The sequence below is a fragment of the Lissotriton helveticus genome, chromosome 1_1 (assembly GCF_964261635.1).
Source record: "Lissotriton helveticus chromosome 1_1, aLisHel1.1, whole genome shotgun sequence".
Classification (NCBI taxonomy): domain Eukaryota; kingdom Metazoa; phylum Chordata; class Amphibia; order Caudata; family Salamandridae; genus Lissotriton; species Lissotriton helveticus.
Genome location: NC_136057.1, coordinates 1587801339 through 1587824000, shown reverse-complemented (window position 1 = coordinate 1587824000; position 22662 = coordinate 1587801339). Strand labels below are relative to the sequence as shown.

General features: G+C 44.6%; 1 protein-coding gene across 1 annotated transcript in view; it reads left to right on the top strand.

Moving 5' to 3' along the window:
- ITGB7 (integrin subunit beta 7) overlaps positions 1-19254 on the top strand; it is an 887312-nt gene extending 868058 nt beyond the window's left edge. Inside the window, exons 15-16 of the mRNA XM_078687492.1 lie at positions 1960-2120; positions 16499-19254. Coding sequence (XP_078543618.1) covers positions 1960-2120; positions 16499-16564 — 227 coding nt within the window. The 3' untranslated portion in view covers positions 16565-19254. The remainder of the gene's footprint in view (positions 1-1959; positions 2121-16498) is intronic.
- Positions 19255-22662: the final 3408 nt, after the last annotated feature.

The following is a 22662-nucleotide window of genomic DNA, read 5'->3' as shown; positions in this document are numbered from 1 at the left end:
TCAATTTTTTGTGATGCAGCAGGTTGTTGCATTCGTAGGGGAATAGAGTGGGAAGTTAATTAAGAAATCATTATTAATTAATTCATAATTTCTAAATATTTTTTAATTGATTTTTATTTATGAAAATTGTGTGACACATGTATTTTTGTTATATTTTAGTTGCTGGCTGCTGGGTTTGAAGGGTTATAGGGTGGGAAGTTAATTAAGTAATAAATAATTAACAATTAATAATTTAACAGATTTTCAATTATGTAAATTGTGCTATACTTATTTATTTTAGTTTTAATTTAGGTGTGGGGTGCTAGGTTTGCAGGGCTATAGGGCGGGAATTTAATTAATAATGAAATAATTATTTTACTATTTTTTTTTAAATAGTCAATAATTATTATTAAAATAATAAATAATAATTTTCAATTTATAATTATTTCACTGTTTATTAAATAAATTGCTTGTTTTGTTTGTTTTCTAAAAATATATATATTTTTAATGTTATTTAATAATGTTTTGTTAAGAGTTTAATGTTTTATGTAAATAAATAGGGTATTCAAATATGTAATGTGCTTGAGGTTAAGCACTTTTTCTCTACTGTTGCTTAGACTGGGGAGGAAATAAAAAATTTAACTCCTCTGAAGTTCTACCCTTTCGCCACTGTTGCATAGACTGAAGTGGGAATAGTAAATTGTACCCCTCTGAAGTCCAACGCTTTCCCTACTGTTGGATAGACTAGAGTAGGAATAGTAAATGTAACCACTCCGAAGTCCAACGTTTACCCTACTGTTACCCTGACTGGAGGAGGAATAGTAAATGTAACCCCCCCCCCAAAAAAATCTAACGCTTTCCCTACTGTTGAGTAGACTGGAGTGGATATAGCAAATTTAACCCCTCTGAAGTCTAACACTTTCCCCACTGTTGCACTGACTGGAGCAGAAATAGTAGCTATATTTAAAGAACAATTTTTTTTATGTTATTGGATTTTATAAATGTCAAAAGATATTTAATTTCTGATAGTTTTGTATTTCCCATTATAAGTTGAGGGACGTTAAATTGTTGTAAACAATATTTTTGGCTCAATATTATCGACAAATGATATCGTTTACCTCAATATTGTGTCAGTGATCTGGGAGCTATGATAGCCATTTACTGGAATAAACCTCTGACTATTTCCAGTGTGGAAAGGGGTCGGATTGAAGTTTGGGAATGACACTTATGACCGTTCCCAAACTTACAAGGCAAACACAGATTGGAACGCTCAGTTCCAACCACTTGAGTGCAGATTTCTCCACATTTGTGGCGTAGAAATCCACAGTCTTAAATCCTCAAATTTGGTCATGAATTTGGTTACTATCAAGTTTACCTTTTTGAATCGGCTTCATGGCATTCTAGAAAATGTTGATTTGCTTATTTACATAGGTCTTAGTCGTTGTCCTTCAAATTTGCTATTGCATGTCCTAATAAGGCCACTATATCAATGCAATTGCTAGCCAATGCAACTTCTGGCAACATATATTTTGATTCCTATTACTTATCCCTAAGAACGTAGCTTACACTGCCAAAAAGCAACTAGATTAAATGTGAATCATAGGGTCCCTTTGCAAGCAATTTCACCCTCCTTATTGCTAATTTCCTTTGTTTTTCTTGTCCCTCATTGCAAGTAAGGTTTCAAGCTTTTTTCCCGTCACAGATCATGTTTAGTATCTTGAGTTTCTCTTAGATTTTGTCTTCCCACTGAAAGGTGGTTGCCATACTACAATCATCCATTGTTCAGATTTGAGACCTTCTCCTCCGATAATCGTAAATCTCTTGCTTACCCCCAACAGGCTGTTTGCTTCTTTCCAGTGCCCAGTCTCAAATTTCTGACTGATCTTTCACAACAATACTCATTCTTCCCTGTCCCTATTAATACTCTGTTTACTGACCAACTGGGCTTTTTTTTACTTGATTTTCTTTCTTTCACTCTAGAAGTTGCTGACCAGACACAGAATATTGTGATTGGCTTAGTTCTTGGCATTGTGTTGATTGGGCTACTCCTCATTATTGCCTATCGTATCACAGTGGAGATATATGATCGCAAGGAATATGCCCGTTTCGAAAAGGAGAGGACCAACGTAGAGTGGAAGGAGGTAAATAAATGTTGAATGGTGTTCCCTTTCATTCATTGTGTAACTTTTTTTTATCATGTGAATCTACGTTCTACAGAGCTGGTAACAATGACCAGAAAAAGAATAAGTTATGTGCCTGTAAATGTGCTTTCCAGCATTGGTATCTTTTATAGACTCACATGCTATTTGACTAATTCCCCACACCAAGCTGGGTGTCAACCATTAAATACATGTATCATGTAATGTCTTTAAGCAGAATTCCCAAGAAAGGGCTCTCTTCCAGTCAGCTGTGCTTGTTTTTACTGTACCAGTCACTTTGTAACACGCTATTCAGAACCAAATAACTTCTCATATAAATATGCAACACTAGAACAATCCAAATGAAACTTTTTGGTGGATATTAAGATGCGGCACATTTAAGTCAAGAATATACCAATTCTGGATGGCCAATCTTAAGGTTAGTGACTAATTTTTCTCCAACAAGGGGCTCTCTTCTAGTTAGCTGTGCTTGTTTTTACCCTACCCCTCTGGCCTGCAGGAGTCACTCCCTGTAACATGCTATTCAGACCCCAATAACTTTTCATATAAAAATGCAACACAAGAACAATCCAACTGAAACTCATTGGTGCATATTAAGGTGCTGCACATGCAAGTCAAGAATAAACCAATTCTGGATGACCAGCCTTAAGGTTAGTAACCCATTATTCTCTAACATTGTATCTTTTACAATTCACATGCTATTTGAATTGAAAACTCTGGTGTCATGGTGATGCACATTTGCTGCGTGAGAAGAGCGTGCATGAGTTGTCTTAAAGAAAAGAGATGGAATGTTTGCTCTTGACAGTGGTAGAACCGGGATATAAAAAGTAGGGGAACTGTGGGTGGAGAATCAGGGGGCAGGAATAACCGAAGATTGAATCAGTGGGCGGAGTCAGGGGTGTGGCTAGAAATAGCAAAACATACCAATTTTTACTACATTTAGCATTTCACTGACCAGTTACAGCTTATAACGTTATTTAATTAAAACAATGGATAAACATGTTTATTTGAGGTTCAATTCAGGAAAAAGCAAACACTTATAGGGAATACAGGTTTATGTAAAGCGTGTGAAATAAAAGCAGGAACAACATGTTACCTTAACCCTTTCATTGCTGCCGTCGGCCAACGGCCATCGCGAGCACTACCTTTGTAGTGCTGCGCACGTCCTGCCCTGCCCACTCATCAGAACGCCCACACCGCGGCGGAATTGCTGCCGCGGTTAAGGTGTTAATGCCTTTACTCTCATTGTTCAGAAATCCATGATGTTTTTTGTCTCAAACATTGAGGTCATGAATACAGGGCTCCTCATGTACACATGTGTTAAGCAGGGCTCAGAAGAGAAAGGGACTCTTCAGGAGAATCTAGACTCATGGAAACCCACAAAGGCTCCTTCATATTCATGTCAGCCAGCTAGCTGCTCAACCATAATATAGCAAAAAGAACAACTGGTGGACAGAATGCAGAACAATATCATACATTCACCCCTGTACAGAGATCTGGGCTTAAATCCATTGTTTTTTGCTCACCATGCCATTCCAGTTTGGACCCAGCCATGTGCAAATCAGTCTTGATCCTGAACCCAATGTGAACAGTCCAGCCCGAACTGCCAGGCCATATGTATTCAAGTGTCCTTTCATTCGGGAAGTGAACACAAATCAGTACCCACTGAACTATGCACATAAAATATTGCTCTTTGATATGCATGGTACATGTTCTTTGCAGCCGGCATATTCCCTTCTGCGCTACTTTAGATGAGTAAAACAGCCACTAGACAAAACATGCTCCCATCTCTCTCCAGCAGGTACATTGATCACCAAAGTTATCTTGGCACTTGTATTGTAGACCGAAACCTGCTGAATATACAAAGAATTTTGCAGTGTTATTAAAACTCCTGCACTTGTACAAAAACGGCCCCCCCAAACTAAATTGGCCCCCCTACCCTTCCAGTCGCCCTGGGAAACGCCTGCTCCTGCCCTTTCACTGCTCCTGTCCAGTCAGTACTCCTGCTCATGCTCGATCAACACTCCTGCTTCGTCAATTTCCCTGCCCCCTCCCTTCTCCTGCCCTGTCACTTCTCCTGGCCCGTCACTTCTCCTGGCCTGTCACTTCTCCTGCCCTGTTCACTGCTCCTGCCCTGTTCACTGCTCCTGCCCTGTTCACTGCTCCTGCCCTGTTCACTGCTCCTGCCCTGTTCAATGCTCCTGCCCTGTTCAATGCTCCTGCCCTGTTCAATGCTCCTGCCCTGTTCAATGCTCCTGCCCTGTTCAATGCTCCTGCCCCGTTCACCGCTCCTGTCTGTTCACCGCTCCTGCCCGGTCACTGCTCCTGCTCATGCCTAATCACTGCTACTGCCCCGTCACCTCTCCTGCCTTGTCACCTCTCCTGCCTTGTCACCTCTCCTGCCCCGTCACTTCTCCTGCCCCGTCACTTCTCCTGCCCCGTCACCTCTCCTGCCCCATCACCTCTCCTGCCCCCTCACCTCTCCTGCCCCATCACCTCTCCTGCCCATCACCTCTCCTGCCCCATCACTTCTCCTGCCCGTCACCTCTCCTTCTCTGTCGCCTCTCCGTCCCTGTCGCCTCTCCTTCCCTGAAACCAAAACAGAAACTGAAACCCTGCCGTCCAATTACATAAGGGTCCTACTAGAGGATCCTACCTATTTTCAGTGTGCAACATTTAGTATAGTCAAAGCCACACAGAACATTTAACTTCTGAATACATCAATTTTTTGCTTTCTAATCATTTTTATTTTCATAATTATTTATTTTTTCAGAAGTTCTTATATAAAAAAGTTTTTACAATTGTATTTATACATATTGAAATCCACATAAATTTCATAGCACATGGAATTTGTTACCAAACAAAAAAGTCCCATACATCACAACATTCATTAAACATTCATGGCCACAATCATATCCAAAATTACTATAATTTCATAAAGCATTCATTCATACATTCAAACCACAATCTAATCCTTCCATTACATCAATACAAAACATCATAATCACAATGGTCAGTACTTCATAGACAAGGGGTGAAAACGGGTGAAGCAGGGGCATAAGAGTAGAAAAAGGATCATAGATTATATCGTTTAACCGGCCCAATGGGAAAATTACGCCCACGCGCGTTTCGGTGTTCCGGCCATTTTAGGCCACACCTTCGTCAGGGCGATGAGTGACCAACCAGTATGGGACAAAACAGCCAACAAAACCAACTGAGACGCCAGGTAGTCAGCAGCCAGGTGATACACACAAAAACCTCCCATACCAGAATTCAATCAATGGCGAGTGGCAAGAACCGTCAAGAGAGGTAGGATTATCAATCGTGGCGTCAGACAGACAGCAGCCAGGAGACACCTATAAAAACCCTCTACCTCCAATTCATCAGAGGCCCACGTCCTTGGGAGAAGGGGTAAAACGGTGCTCCACCGTTTATAAAAACCCATCAGAAATATATGAGCTGCTGTTTACTCCCAGATACATAGCCAAAGGCTCCTTTGACACTCTGAACAGGTCCAATATCGTCCGACTCTTTGGCCATATTGACTCCCTGGCACAAATCACCTCAGAGATGATTGAATGGGTGATGTTCAAGAGTCTGGAGACAGATACCCATGGTGACTCCACCATAGTCGGATTTGTGAATCAGCAAGCCCAACAGGCTGTCCTCAAGGAAGTAATACAACTTGCAGAATGGGGCATTGAAGTCACTGCCCCCAGAGCACCAAAATACCTGCACGTCCTTAGGCCTCATTACGGCCTTCAAGAACCTATCTCCGTTCTCAAAGGCACAAGATCCATCAGCCCATATGGGGGATTGAAATCAGGGAGGCCAAGAACCCCGCTAAAAATTAAAATCCTGCTAAAAGAAAGGCAGCGTAGTGTGCAGTGGCCTCCTGGCTCACACGGAGGACACATGGAGACAGGGCCCCTAACCCTACCTACACCCATGAAAACAGAGCACGCGTAAATCCACTTAGGGGCCAAGATCGCAAGCTAACTATCATCTCATGGAACATCGCCGGGCTATTGTAACATTTTTAGGGACACGACCACTCTCGATTACCTTGCACAGGGGGACATATTGTGCATTCAGGAGACCTGGGCGAGGTCAACGACCCCAATAGCTGGCTTCTACGAACATTTTCAATCAGCAACCAAAAGGACGATCTTTGGTCGCCCGTCAGGGGGACTTTCCATCTTCGTAAGCCATGCCTGCAAAATTAATGCAACAGAACTAAAACTGGAGTCACCTGACCTGCAAGCCATCACAATAGAAGGGTTGAGATCGGGTCAAAAACCCCGCCCCCTTTTACTAATCAATTGCTACCTCAACCCAGCAAAATATCAATCTCCTCAGGCTATGGAATCACTCACCACCACTCTGGAAGAGCTACTAATAAACCGTTTGCACTATGATGTAATAATTGCGGGTGATTTCAACCTGAGAGGCCTGGATCTGATCCCAGTGGCACCCCCAAGCAAGAAGTCAGCCCCATTGACTGAATTTCTCGCAAATTTTTATCTGCAATCCACCCACGCGACAAAATATGAGCCACCCCGCATGGACCGCTAATTCGACCTTTAGGAACGTCTCCACTATAGATTATATCTTCACCAACGAAGGAATGGCTCACAAACTTTGCAATGTTACCGTGGACGACAGAGTCGAAAGCGACCACAGGCCCCTCCGTGCCATATATAACCTGGCGCGGGAACAGGTGGACTCTCAGGAAGTAATTGGAACGACTACAGGCGAAGAACATCATTTAGTCCTCAAAAGAATAAAATGGTCGACCAATCTCAGCCACAGATTTTCGGCATATGTAGCCAGTAGGGTGGCAGAACTAAGGCCACAAGATAGTGAGAATATCACATACCTATGGGAAACACTGACCACGGATATATTGAAGTGCCTGGGCAATACTCACTAATCAAGAAGCTGCCAAAAAAACACCAGGCCAAGCCGTCTAAAATCGCGGAGCCTGACACAGAACAAGTGTGCACTCAACAAGGCAACCAGGGCAAAAAAGAAAGGCACTCACCTGCCAGGGGGGGCCCCCCATTGCCGCTTTGCGAGCCAATTACAAAAAGAAAATCTGGGAGCTAAACAAACAGCGGACCAAACAGAACTGGCTGACAGTGTTTTCCTTAATCAAAGAAAAAGACAACAGCAAGCTATGGCGCTATATCAACAGCCTGATCCCTAGAGGCGCGCATAAGGAAAACAGTGTTGCAGGGAAAGTGAGGGAACAGTATGCAAAGGGGCTGTATACCTGTGAGCCAAACCAGCCGACTCACGGCAGTTCCGTGTGGTCCAAGGCGGCAGCTGCAACCATCAAAACTGAAAGCTCAGCGACAGAAGACCTAAGACCAACCCGACTCGGAAAATTCTCAGATGCGGAGGTAACAAAGCACATTAAGGCCATCTGCGCCCCCGGTCCAAATGGGATCCCCGCCCAGGTTTTCAAGACCGCCTCAGCCTTCTTTGCAACTATACTCACCCCTTTATTCAATCACTCATTCGCAACCGCAATCCTGCCAACTTCCTGGAAAGGCTCAATTCTATTTCCCATTCATAAAAAAGGCGATCACTTGAACCCAGCTAATTATAGACTCAAAGCCCTTCTTGACATAGAAGCTAAGGTATATGCCCGCCTTCTCTTAAAGGACCTGGAGACCTGGGTGGACAAGAACGGCATTCTTCCGCCCTCACAGACCGGCTTTAGGGCTAACAGTTCCACTTTGGACAACATCACAGCGCTTACTTACCTCGCGAAGAAGGCCAATACGAGGAATAAGCCGCCCCTGTTCTGTTGCTTTATAGACTACTCTACGCCCTTTGACCGAGTGAATAGAAGCCAGCTTTGGGCAAAACTAGAGCCCTGGAGGCTCCCCAAAGTCCTGCTAAAAGCCATAAAAGCACTTTATGAGGGGACATGGGTCAAGGTGAAACTAAGCCCCACAATCACAACAACAAGAATCACCACCAACTCTGGTTTAAAGCAGGGGTGCGTCTTGGCCCCCCTACATTTTATTCTGTATACAGCTGACATGGGGCAAGCCCTGAAAGATGCCAACCTAGCACCTCCAAGACTGGGGAAGCTGGCCTTGAGAACGCTCCAGTACGCAGACGATACGGTGGTCATGGACCACACCAGGGTAGGGCTTCAAAGAGCCTTAAACAGTCTTGCCACATATAACAAGGAGAACGACCTACGGATCAACGCGAGCAAGACCAAGATAGTAATCTTTGGCAAATACCATCACAAAAAAAAAGATTCATGGTCCCTGGGGGAGCACCGAATCATCACTGCCTCATCTTATAACTATCTGGGCATGTGGGTGTCTGAGAGGGCTACCGCAGTCAAACATCTGAAGGAGCTAAAACCAAGAATAGACAAAATAATACTGTCTTTAAGACGCTTAAGCTATCGCCTGGCCAGTCCCTCAGCAGAACCGATGCTGACAGTACTCAGGGCTAAACTGATCCCCCCCATCACGTACGGCCACATAGCCTACCCAGGTGCATTTGAGAAAGTGGTCCACGTGGCCCAGGCGAAAGCATACAAGATGGTGCTACGGCCCCCAGACAGGCACGGAACAACAGGCTAAGACTAGAAATAGGCCTGAAACGACCAGAGCTGGCACTACTGGGGGATTTGTTAAAATACTATGTTAGAGTATAGAAATCGCCCGAAAACACCTTAAAGCACTTCCTAAAAACCATCTTCAGTGAAGCGGGCTCCCCATGGCACTCCAAGGTGGAACTAGCCATCGATGTACTGAAAATCGAGGGAAGGAGCCTGCCCCTTCACGAAATCCCATATTCTGCCTGGGCCCAAGCCATTAAGCGCCAAGTCCAGTCCATCTCTTTCGGGCTTGACCTTTCTTCGCTCCGGCATAACCCACTAACTCTGGCCCTGGACAAGTCCTACATCCCCGGCAAACCCCAACTATATCTGCAAGATTCACTAACAACCCATGCAAGACAGAAAATTCTGTTTCTGCACCTCTTGGCCCTCAGGATCGCGGACTTCAACCCAAATTGGGCACGAATGGACGGAGCCACTGCCTGTCGACTATGCAACTATCGCAGAGAATCCTGGCTACACCTGCTGTGCTGCTGCACAAAGTTGGCCAGTGATCGACATCGACTGCTGCATCCGGCATTACGGAACTTAGGCCTTAGAACATGCAGAGAGGCCTCGGACTGGTGCTTCTCAGAAACTACGACCTGCTTGTTAGCTAGGGTCGGCAAGTTCACCCATCAAGTTAAAATGGCACTCGATTCCCAATTAAAGGCTACTGACCCGAAGGGCCTTGATAGTGGGCATTGCGCTTCCCCTGCTGCCCCAATGTTGTCAGCTTACACTTAACTGAGGGAGTCCTCACAAAGCAACTGGAACCATCGGACTTAGATATTTAATCTGGGTCGGCTAAGGGCCCGATGAAGAACCCACCCACTGTCAACGGGCTCTGCAGTGTGATTGATGATGCCGAACTTCTACATGTCTTTCAGACTCCAGTAGGAGTGGAGTTATGGAGAAAACAAAACCCTTATTCTTTGAATAGAACTCTGATTGGTCAAAAGTAGTCAAAACAGTCAGTATGGTAACTAAAAGTTGCACTCACGGTTTTACTTGGAGTAGGGCGCGTCGGGGGGGGGATTTTATTGTATTTTATACTGTAAAGATTTTAAGTAATCGCACAGTTTATTAATAAAAGGTACACCAGTATGGGACAAAACAGCCAACAAATGCAAAGTAAGGAGGGTTTTCTTACGAGGGAAGTCCACGGACCTTTCACTCTGGCCTGGCGCCTCTCCTTCCCTGGTGCCTCTCCTGCCCTAGCGCCTCTCCTGCCCTGTCGCCTCTCCTGCCCTGTCCTTTTTCCTGTCCCGTTACTTCTCATATCCTGTCACTTCTCCTGCCCCGTCACTTCTCCTGCCCCGTCACTTCTGCCCTGTTCACTGCTCCAGCCCCGTTCACTGCTCCAGCCCCGTTCACTGCTCCAGCCCCGTTCACTGCTCCTGCCCCGTTCACTGCTCCTGTCTGTTCACCGCTCCTGCCCGGTTACCACTCCTGCTCATGCCTAATCACCGCTCCAGCCCCATTACTTCTAATGCTTCGTCACTTCTCATGCCCCGTCACCTCTCCTGCCCATCACATCACCTGCCTGTCATGTCACCTGCCCGTCACTTCTTGTGCCCAATCACCTCTCCTGCCCTGTTGCCTCTCCTTCCCAGTCACTTCTCCTGCCCCGTCACTGCTCCTGTCCCATCACTGCACCTATATCGTTCACTGCTCCTGCCCCGTTCACTGCTCCTGCCCCGTTCACTGCTCCTGCCCCGTTCACTGCTCCTTCCCCGTTCACTGCTCCTGTCCGATCACTGCTCCTGTCTCGTTCACTGCTCCTGCCCCGTTCACTGCTCCTCCCCCATTCACTGCTCCTGCCCCGTTCACTTCTCCTGCCCTGTCACTGCTCCTGTCCCGTTCACTGCTCCTGCCCCGTTCACTGCTCCTGCCCCGTTCACTGCTCCTGCCCCGTTCACTGCTCCTGCCCCGTTCACTGCTCCTGTCCTTTCACCACTCCTGCCCCGTCACCTCTCCTGCCCCGTCACCTCTCCTGCCCCGTCACCTCTCCTGCCCCGTCACCTCTCCTGCCCCGTCATCTCTCCTGCCCCATCACCTCTCCTGCCCCGTCACCTCTCCTGCCCCGTCACCTCTCCTGCCCCGTCACTTCTCCTGCCCCGTCACTTCTCCTGCCCCGTCACTTCTCCTGCCCCGTCACTTCTCCTGCCCGTCACTTCTCCTGCCCGGTCACCTCTCCTGCCCAGTTACCTCTCCTGCCCAGTCACCTCTCCTTTCCTGTTGCCTCTTGTGCCCCATCACTGCTCCTGGCCCGTCGCTTTTCCTGCCCCGTCACCGCTCCTGCCCGTTCACTGCTCCTGCCCGTTCACTGCTCCTGTTCGGTCAGCACTCCTGCCCAATCACCAATCCAACCCCATCACTTCTCTTGTCCCATCACTTCTCCTGCCCCGTTCACTGCTCATATCCATTCACTGCCCCTATCCGTTCACTGCTCCTGCCGGTTACCGCTGCTGCCCATTCCTAATCACCGCTCCTGCCCCTTCACTTCTCCTGCCCCGTCACCTCTCCTTTCCTGTCACCTCTCCTGTCCCATCACTGCTCCTGACACGTCACCTCTCCTGCCCCACCACTTCTCCTATCCGTTACTTCTCCTGCCCGTCACTTCTCCTGCCCTGTCACTTCTCCTGCCCGTTACTTCTCCTGCCCAGTCACCTCTCCTGCCCTATTACTTCTCCTTTCCTGTCCCCTCTTCTGTCCGTCACTGCTCCTGCCCAGTTCACTCTTTGTACAACATTGACAAATTGCACAAGGTGGCAAATTCCCCACAGTACTCTGTTTGGGGAAAGCTCCTCTGTAATCACTAACTCCAATATCACTGGCACATGACATGCAAAGGCAGACAGCGGGCGCATTGTCATTGGAAAGGGGATAATCAGCCTCAATCCGAAACTAAAGCATTTTCAATCGGAAACTAAAGCATTTTCAATATTATATACAACAAAGCCATAGTTGTATGAATGTAGTATATTTATCTTTTCCAACCAACAACCTTTGACAAAGCCAATAGTCCTGGCTTGTTGTAGGTGTAATGTTACTGGTTGTATTATATATGTGGGACAATAACAGAAGCAGCAAAATACAAGTCGGACAGCACATTACGCTGGGCACATATTTTTTGCGTAAATGTTTTAAGCCACATCCTTAATTATATCGGCCAGGTCCCTTTGAGAGCCAAGTTTTTTCATCCCACTTAAAGCCCTGCCCCAATTGTGCTGTGAGTGATGGAAGGTCATGAAAAGTTGGTCGTATGGGTGTCAAGGGGGATCATATTGTCAGAGCCACTATAGCGTCACAACAAGAGATTCCCCAGCACACAGGCCCTTTACGAGGAGATACAACGCTATACTGATCTGCGCTGCTTAACGATTTCAATCAGATCTGCAGCCATTGCAGTCTCAGATAAACAAAGTCAGCATAGAGGGAATTGAGACAAAAAGTTTTTCTCAGTCTCTTTTGATTGTACTGAGTTGCCTTCCTGAGGAACAGTGTAAAAAATGTCAGTGCAGTGAAAAAAAATGTCTCCTTGAGTAACCCTGTACACCAAAAAGGCATTTTTTTCAGGCCTTCTCATGTAACATGACACAATCATTGTATTGTATTGTAATTGCATTTAGATAGTGCTTACTACCCCCAACGAGGTGTCGAAGCGCTCTGTCGGGGGAAAGCTCCTCTGTAATCACTAACTCCAATCTCACTGGCACATGACATGCTAAAGGCAGAGGGCGGGCGCATTGTCATTCGAAAGGGGATAATCTGCCTCAATCGGAATGACAACGGGCCTGCCCTCAGCCTGTGAGAGCTCAGGGAGGGGCTGCTGCAGGGCCTCAGTCCGTGAGCGCTATGGGAGGGGCTGCTGCAGCCTCTGGAGTTCAACAGAGAAGTGCGAGCAGCCCCTGGAATCTGAATGAAAAGTTATCGTTTTTAAGTAGGACTATTCATGCCGTCCCGGGATGCTTTTTTGAAAGTAAGAAGTAGGGGAACGCACTGGTATAACTTTTAGTAGTAGGGGCACGCCGTGCCCTTCCGTCCCCGCCCTCTTCTACCACTGGACCCAGAACATGTTTTGTCCTATTTTCCCTCGTTCTCCACCACCACAAGTCCAGCGCTCGTGTGACAGCAAGTGGGTGTAGCAAATAGCCGCCGGCTCCCCAGCGGTACAGTTGCAACCAGACATGGTGCACATCAGGAACAAGACCAAGACTGGCGGCAGACAATGAATGACAAGTAGTCAAAGGGGTCGTTTCTGGATTAGATTTAAGCACCCACCAATCAGTGTGGGAGAGGGTATGAGTGCTCCTGGCAGCTTCCGCAGTTGGAGGGCACAGGCAATGTGCTGGCTTAAAATATCTGAACCTTAGTACTACGGGGAATCATAATTGCATCCCAACATTTTGTCAGTTTGCTTTAACATGGAGACTTGCCACAGAGAGTGTCTATTGGGAGTTGTAGTATTCCTACAACCTCGGAGCGGGAGAGGGAAAACAATCTAAAACCCATGGTCAAAATACAGCTAGGTCACCAAGAGAAATGGAGAGTGTGTGTTTGCCAGCCCACACATAACCCATGCAGTTATTAGGCTCTCTAGCAAACAGCTTGGAGGCAGGAATACAAAGCCCACGTTACATAGCTTCCCATGTAACCAGTTCACCTACTATAATATACAGCATTGTGCCCTAAGGGGAAAACATATGCATGCAAACAAGCCACACGTTATAAACAACATAGCAGCAGAGAAAAAATGCAGATTATCCAACAGCTCTCCCATCACCTCCTACTCATTTCCTTTAACCTCACTTCTGGGCATCCTGTCACTATAACGGGAGACAACCATGTCGAGCTCTACAGTGGAGTTGCAGGTGAGCATCAGCCAGCTGCATGCAGACATTGACATAACTCAACATCTTGGGCCCATCAAATCAGAAAGCGTTTTGACTGGTAACATGATTCACAGTGATGCTTTGCTGCTTCTCAGTTGTCCTCCTAATAAGGCAGCAATAGTGAAGCTCGCTTTTTCTCCAGGACACACAGGGAGAGGCACAAAGAGTAGGGTCTGCAGAAGGGAGCTATAGAGGAGACTGGAAAAGGACAACTGGACTAGTCTACAAGTCCCACGGAGCTCAAGCAGGCTGCAAGCGCAGATGTGTCTCAGTGTGTTGTGTAAGAGGTGGTCCCATGACAGTTGAAAGGTCACCTGACCATGTGCTGCTGCACCGCTGGCAGAGGCAGCATTCAAGATAGTTACATTTTCCCAGAGACATAGTACAGCATAGACCTCTTTACTTTTTCTTTTGTCCTAGCCGCCATTTTGCTACTGTTCTCGGCCTCTTTTCTCTGGACCCTGACCTGCCATCTTGTGCATTCCCTCGTCCTTTAGCCTTTTCCCTCGTTTCCCCCTTGACGATCCTCAAATGTTTTTTCCCTTTTCTGTTTTGCCTTTTCTCCATACCCTTGTATCTCTCCCACCCTCCCTTGGTGTTGTGACTGCGTCCCCCCTCCGACCCCACTCAATGGAGCTCTGCTCTCCTGGTTTTTTTTTTTGGAGTCTTGACCTGAGAAAATCTACTATGTGTATATTTATGTATATAGAGATAACTCTAATCACTAGTATATGCAGGAGACCTTTGTACTCTATACCATTCCTATGTGACTCTTAGAGTTTATTCATTTGTATCTCTTTCTTGAGAGACTTTACCACTTGCACATTTGCAATTTTTCTTTCTGTTTGTATCTGACACAAACTCCCATCTGCCTATCTACATCTGCACTCAGCACCTCGATGTTCTCAGGAGGGTTGCTCTCTAGTAAAGCTTCCTAAAAAAGCAACTTCCCTTCAGCTTCATCCATCCAGCCATTCGATTCTCAAGTTAGCATAGATTGTCCGTGAGCTGCAGACATACTCGTGAGATCATGTCCATACACAATACCCCCAACTCCCCTATGGTCTGTCGAGTGAACCAACGCTCCAGTTCTTTTGAGGTGGGATGAGCAGAATGGTCTTCATAAAAGCAAATCTCTGGCTGCAATGCACTAAAGGCGAGGGCCCACTCCCAGGTGGCCACTGCAAAGGCAGCAGCAATTCTGGAGGGGATGGATGCTCGAAAGGCAAACATCATAACTTGAGATGGAGTTAAAGAAAAAAAAACTGTATGAAAAGCTCATAGCAAGCTCATCTTGACAACATAACTATATCAGTTTGGCACGTAAAATTAATGAGAAAACATGAGAAACTAGATCCTGAAAGCAATGTGTGGATAACAGAAAATACTGGGATAACACGATTGTGGTTCCAGCGAAGACCTCAATGAAGACAAATCTCACATCTGGAGGTCAAAACACATCGAATATTGTTAAGATGAGGAGACAGTTTACTAATGTGCAAAATCACCCTAGGGAGTATTGGATAAACTAACAAAAAGGTCACATTTGACAGTGGTGCAAGTCCATACCACTTCTTAGAAAATATTAGACATAAAACAGGATTGTGCGAAAATACTCCTCACTTACAGCCTTATTCATCAACGGGCCGTTTTGCGAGCCCCTAATAGCGATTCATAGCGAATCGCTATTAAGGACTCGCAAAACGGTATTCATGTAGGAATTGCTAAATAAATAGCGATTCCTACACATTCCTTATTTGCGAGTAGCAAATTGCTAATCGCAAATAAGGAATAACTCCCCATTCATTCCTATGGGCCAAAAGGCCCATAGGAATGAATGGGGAGTATTCCTTATTTGCGATTAGCAATTAGCTAATCGCAAATAAGATAGCGATTGAAAGGGTGCCAGGGGTGTCCAAAGGACACCCTGTAGCACCCCTTAAATGTAAATTGAAACAGGTGTTGCGCACACACATGTCCAAAGGACATGTGTGTGTGCAACATGCAACTTAGAAAAATGCTTTTAAAAGCATTTTTCTAAGTTTTTGCTATTTACCGAGAGGTCTGACCTCTCGGTAAATAGCGGCCCAAAATTGCATTTTCGCAATTTTAAAATGCTTCATGAATTGCATTTAAGGAATCTCAAATAGAGATTCCTTAAATTCAATTCTTTGCAAATGTGCGAATTCTTAAATAGCAACTTTTGCATTTGGGATGATGAATCCCAAATGCAAAAATTGCACTCGCAAAAGGCAAGATTCTGAGAATCTTGCCCTTTGCGAGTGCAATTTAGCTTGATGAATCAGGCGGTTAATGTTAATCCTGAATTGATTTTAACATTTTAAATAATGTATGAAACAAACTATTGTATTCAAGGTTTAAATTATACCATATGTCAAAAATGATGGTTACCAGGTAGATCATGGACATGAACTATGTGGATTGATTTGACTATTTCTTGTACGAGACGTGTATGTATTAAAAGAAAGGAAAACACTTACACAATATTCAAATAAGTTTGCCCCATGTAAAAGGTGGATGCAATCCCTCAGCGAGATGATCTAAAACGCTGAATACATTGAAAGATATTAAATGGCAAGCACACACAGTTAATCCTTTGCGGTTGGTTCAGAAAATAGAAGAAACAATGTATGACTATTTAAGGGGGTTTATTTCTACATTCAGCATATTAACATTATAGAGGGACTAGTATCTATTGTCATGAGCACACCATACGGCTAGGTTCCTCGCCACTATTTTTAATATGCAGTTTTCCCCTTTAAGTAGCAACGCGATTCTCACAGTAAAGTCGAATTTCTTTTCTTTTACAGCTCAACAATCCACTGTACAAAAGTGCCACCACCACAGTTGTGAACCCCAAATTTAGCATGGACTAAAGTCGCTGTACAGAAAGGAAGACCAGGTTCTGCATTACGTGATTAAGGCAAAGATCCACAAGCCAAGAGATACATTGATCAACTTTCAACATATACAAGTCGACGAGGACCTCCGAAGTCATGCTGCTATACTTATAGATTTGACACCAATGTAGAGCTTGGGTTTGAGGTAGAAAATCAAATGCCAACTTTTAAAATCAATTTGGCTATCTAAGAACCTAGAGAAACGATATGTAAACGGATTCAATGTTGTCTTGGGGTCACACCAGCCAAGTAAATCAATCACTGGTGCAAGTTTACACATTTCAGGGAAACGTTATTCACTCAAGCAACTACTGCATTCGTTTTTAGAAATTGACTTTTAATTTTACAATAAACTTGAATATAACAACCTTCACATGCTCATCCTTAAATTATAACAATAAACGTACATTTGTTTTAGCCCATTGCATATTCTTCATTTAAAAGACGAGGTTAACTCGAAAACATACCTCTGATGATGAACAAAAAATGATAATATATAGGGAACTTCTGCTTCTGAAACTAAGTCGGCTTTAGTGGTTTGATAGGTTCCTGCTGAGGTGGGCTATCTAACTCTAATACAGTTATATAGTTTCTTGGTGAGTTGACGAAAACATGAGTCTGCATGTTCTTAAAGCATTATAGTACAACAGTCACCTCCGGTTACATCTCCAGCTTCAGTCTACCATTCAGCAACTGGATTCAGATGTCTCGACTCAAGGTCACACAGTCAGGGCTCCTGACTTTCTCCATATACTGCACCCCTTAGAGGGATCCTAGGATGCTAAGTACTTCGGTCACTGCAACACCACATTCACCAGAGCAGTATGGATCCCCATTAGGAAGGATTGCCAGACGTTATGAAACCACTAACTTCTCCCCTGTATTTGACAAAACTAAGTCTTGATAGCATTCAATGGTACATAGGCAAACGTTTTAATGTTCATCAATATTTTCAAGTGTTATGCACATAAAACATACATACAAATATTTTTATGGGGTGTGAATACACTCCTAATATCCCTAAAATATATCATTAATGGAAACCAGCACATCAAGTAACTATATTGCAAATCATAAATAATCATCAATGTATTCAGTTTATGTCAAACTATCACTCCAACGAGGATAGAAAAACTTGTTATATAGAGACATACTGAAAAGCACTAAAACAGGACAAAGAAGAACAGCATGCTCTATCTCCAGTAGAGCACAGCTTGGTCGAGAGCAGCAGCAGTAATTTGCTAATTAAGAAATTCCAGTGCTTTCAGTGTTTGTGGAGGGAAGGATGTGCTTGAATACATGACCAAAGCAAGGGGCAACCATGGTTAAAGACTTAGAATCTACTCAAACAATACTAACATTGTCAAGCGAGTTCTTTGTCCCCTAGACATCCAAAATTACCCAAAATACTATGTTTCTGGACTTTAGTACTCAGCTTTAATAATAAGTCAGACATTTCCAAGCATACCATAATTATTGTTTCTAAAGACAAAGATTTTGCCGTGAAGAATAAAAGAGGCATATCGGATTCAGTTAATAGCAACTTTTGTTCTTTACAGCATTTCAATTGTTGATCCGCGGTGAATCCTTCAGCATTTGCACAACCTCACCAGCTCTTTTCCAACCTACCTTCAGAGTGGTGGTGTGCTCCACTTTGAATTTTGTAATAGATGTATGAAGATTGTGAGGCCAAGCAAAGTGGTGCCAGCAGAGAATGCTTAACCTCAAGATGACGATCGTGACATTTGACCCCCAATGCTAGTTGTAGGCATTATATGAACTGCAGCTGAGACAGAAAGAAACACTCTTAAAGGTCAACAATAATATCTTGTCACATTCCCTAATCTAAGACAGTGGCTAAGACATCTGAGACAGGCACCACATGTCTCCTGTTTATGAACATGGGTCTCTCCCAATGTTGGGTAAAAATGGGCTCATCCTCCAATCAACCTTGGGGGTGCTAGTCTCCCTCTAAAACAGGTTCTTCATCTGCTTTCCTGGGCTGGTCTGCAGAAGGTTGTTACAGAATTTTCTCCCGAGGAGTCACAGTCGCAGCAGGGACATAGCTTTGGGTGGTTGAGGTGGGACACCACACAATTATTTACGCACAATTATTTGGTAGATGGGTCTGGGTGCCCCGAGTTGGGTCTGCTATGTCTGCTATGTCTGTATCAAATTTTCTGCTAACAATAAAACACATTACAGTTACCTTTGAAGTTAAGAGGAAAGAGACACAGCTATACATTTGGTGGCTAAATTTCGAAATGTGAAACTGGATAACCTAGAATAAATACTGGCCTCACTGCTTGTTCACTTAGTATGATCCTAGGCAAACATTTTATTTCACTGTCTTCTTTTTCTGTATCATTACATATGATAACCCTTTTAAATACATGAGCTGAGAATGTGTGAATGTAAATTGATGGACTGTAATATTGCTTTAACTATAATAAGCATTTACACCATGTTTAGGGCTTACGTGATTACTGACTTACTTGACTCTGCACTAATGGTAATTGTTGTTGGGGGGGAGCCATTTATGCTTTTTAAGTTCATGTGTGAAACTATCACTATTAATCAACGTCTGCCTATGTAATGATATAAATCGCTGTACTAAAGTGAAACGCTTCAGCATGTTAAAGAAATACACTTTTTTAAATTTGAAAGAGATGGAGTCATATTTTTTACACTATGTTTATTGTACGATGTACAAGCTTAATGTTTTCTTTGCTTGTGTGGAGCATGGACTCTTAGAGCCAAGCCAGACCAGTGGTTCGGCTCTGGCTTGGCTCACCCAAAACTATTTGCAACTCAGGCTTAGGTCATGGGGTCATCTTTCACTTGATAAAATGATTTGATAAAGGCGAGGATGGCAACTTTGAGGCCTGCCTACATGCACCAATATGACAACCGTTAAGGCTTCTTGTAGCAGAGACAAAGAAGAATGTGTGCAATAAAAATACCATTGAAAATGAGAGGTCCCAGGGCAGGGACTCCAAGCTGTTGTGTCATGGTGGGGGGACTACAGGCCCAGGTGATGCAGTTAAGAGCAGAGCTTCAAGTGGGTTTTTGGGGGCATTCTTGGCTTGGTAGTTGGGTCTGAAGGCCCTGATTTGGGTTTGCTGTGTATCAGTCAATTTTTCTTTGTTTTCTCATTTCACTAAGAGCTTTTAAGTTGTTTATTTTTTAGTAAATCTGCACGCACAGAAGTACTCCTTGAATGGGTGCAAATCTACTACTTTTTGAAATTCACACACATTGGAAAGCTGGACCAGTCCCAGGTTTTTTGGCATACTACTGCCAATCAAACACCCACAGGTGATTGGATGAATGCCTGCAAATAGGGTAACCAACGGCAATCGCTTGGGGTACCATTCCAACACATTGTTTTTCATCCACTGTGCCACTCTAGACAGAGGTCCACCTAATGCAAATCAGTACTGACCATCTTCCTCATGGAAACAGCCCATCTAGGTTATCTCACCACTCCACCTTCCAGTCCACAGTTTTTTTAGTTCGTAAATTTGAGGTTCACACCCCTGAATCTCACTGACTAAGCTATGCTTCTGAGACGCAGGACCTCTATTGATGCTTAAGAGGGCATGAATTGGACTTCCTAAGTTTGGCCTGCTTCTCAACATATTAGCAGGTTTGATGTAGAGAAGGCATTATTAAAAACTTAGAGGTTGCAGCTTGTTTTTATAAACAGTGTAATGAATGCTGTTGGCAAAGACAGGGAATGTCCGCCCCTTTAAGATCACTAGGTCGAGGCAGCCCTTAGGGGTCAACACCGAACATCCACGTTTTTGATAGCTGTAACGTACCAATACTGGTATATGCGGAGGATGTGGTTCTAATTGCCAGAACAGGGCTAGCTCGTCAGCGCTTACTAAAGGACTAGGCTGCCTTCATGTCCTCCTTGGACCTGAGGGTTAATTAATCTAAAAGCTTTGCCCTCACTTAAGGGGCATCTACAGGCAAAAGAACACACTGCTTCCATATCGGTACACAGTGGTAGAATCTTTTCACACGGTGGAGGTGGTAGAATCTTTTCCGTATCTTGGGGTCATGTTTGAGAAAATGCAGTCATGGTCAAGCATGATTGAAAACAGGGCCCTAGTGATGGAGGAGACTGAGTGCAATCTCGGGCTTCGCTAGGAAGCTGGGATTAAAACCTCTCAAACAATTAAAACTGTCTACCAAGCGAAGACAGTATCCGCTGCCTCCTATGGGGCAGGTGTGTGGGGTACGGCGCCTGTAGATCAACTTAAAAAATTGGAAGACAGATTCTTTAAGGTAATAGTTTCGCTTCCCAGATCTTCCCCAAATTATACTTGTCCCTTAGAGCTGGGTTTGCCCTATGTCAATGATTGTATTAAGCTAGCGCCGATCATGCAATGGCACTCTATATGGCGCAGGGACACTGGCAGCTTAACACAATCTACTATAAATAAATGTCTAAGGCTAGATAATCCTCATAAAACTGTCTGGCTTCAGTTGTGAAGACAATTTTGGCTGAAATTGGGCATAGGGAACTGTTTGATGACCCCAGTACATGTTGGACGATCTCAAAGTGTGAACTTAAGTTCTCCTATCTAAATAAGGCCACTTTTGATCAACAGGAAGCAAACTGTAGACAGACAATAGTTATTCTGTATCAGCAAACACCTCCAATCCCAGAGGGAGAGTACTCTTATTTAGGAATCGCCAATATACTTCAGCACAGATATATCCTAACAAGATTCCGAATGAACTTAATCCCTCTGATGTTGGGTTTTCCCTGAAATAAGTATAACCCTCTTGGTTTTAATCTTGCTAAAGGTAGACACCAATAAAAAGAGAACAAGGCTACCTAACAGCAGCTTTAACCTAGCAAAAATATTTTCCTTTATAAGGAGCCTCTGAGACAACATGCTAAAAATCCTCGAACAAAGGGAGCCCACCTTAGAAAGTATTCAGGTTTGGGTAAGAAGCGGCACATAGATTTTGATGCATGTCACAAAAGTGTGTGAGGGGTTTGCATGCTTTTAAAAGAAATGTCAGAGCCAGTCAACCAAGCCACACGAGCCCTGGAACCTCTTCACACACCCACTATATTCTGTCTCATAGGTTTGTTCAGATACGTATCCATGGAACTCTTGGGTCTTATTAACCTGACCTGGGAAGAGGGAAGGGGCTGGGGAGAGGTCAATAGTTACCCTCCCATGTCCTCAAAATGGAAGGCAGTATCAAGGCGCGGATGTAGCAAACTGGACTCCCTCTCAGTGAGTGTGGGTATGAGAGTCTACCACGTCCTCCAAATGGAAGGAACTGGTTGCAGACCACCTGAGGGACCAAGCTGTTTGTTGCAAGAACGAACACCTTATCGTCTCTTCCTGAGGTTTGTAATGTATCCTTGTTTGGCGCTTTCCTGACCAATCTTAATATTTCCACTCGCCATATGACTCAATTTGTACTGGAAGGAGATTTTAATATCCACTTATGCGTGGATCCAAGAATGCGGCGTACAGGCGGCTGATCCTGTCCCCATTTTCGTAGGGATGCACCTAGAGCACAGTGGTGAGAGAGCATCATGTTGTTTTGGAAAATTGTAGGGGTGCACCATAGCTCCCGTAGTCAGCACCCACATATACAGAGGTATACATTGCTGAATGCTGTGCGCGCAGCTCGCTGCTACCGCGTTGCTTTGATTGAATAAGGCGCGCGTTCGGACAAATTGAAAGCGGAATTTGTGTGAAACTTTTTAAAACTGTGTGTTCTTTAAAACTTGCCACCTCACTCACCTTCCTCTTCGAATCGCGATCCCTAAGCTCTTGCTAACACTCCCCCCCGCTCACTGCCCTCAGGCCTCAGCCAATCGGCCTTCAAGGGGCGGAGCCTGGAGGTGGGACGTTTAGGCCAAATGCAATCGTCCCCACGGGAGCGCAGGGGTTTGCATGCTTTTAAAAGAAATGTCAGAGCCAGTCAACCAAGCCACACGAGCCCTGGAACCTCTTCACACAACCACTAGATTCTGTCTCATAGGTTTGTTCAGATACGTATCCATGGAACTCTTGGGTCTTATTAACCTGACC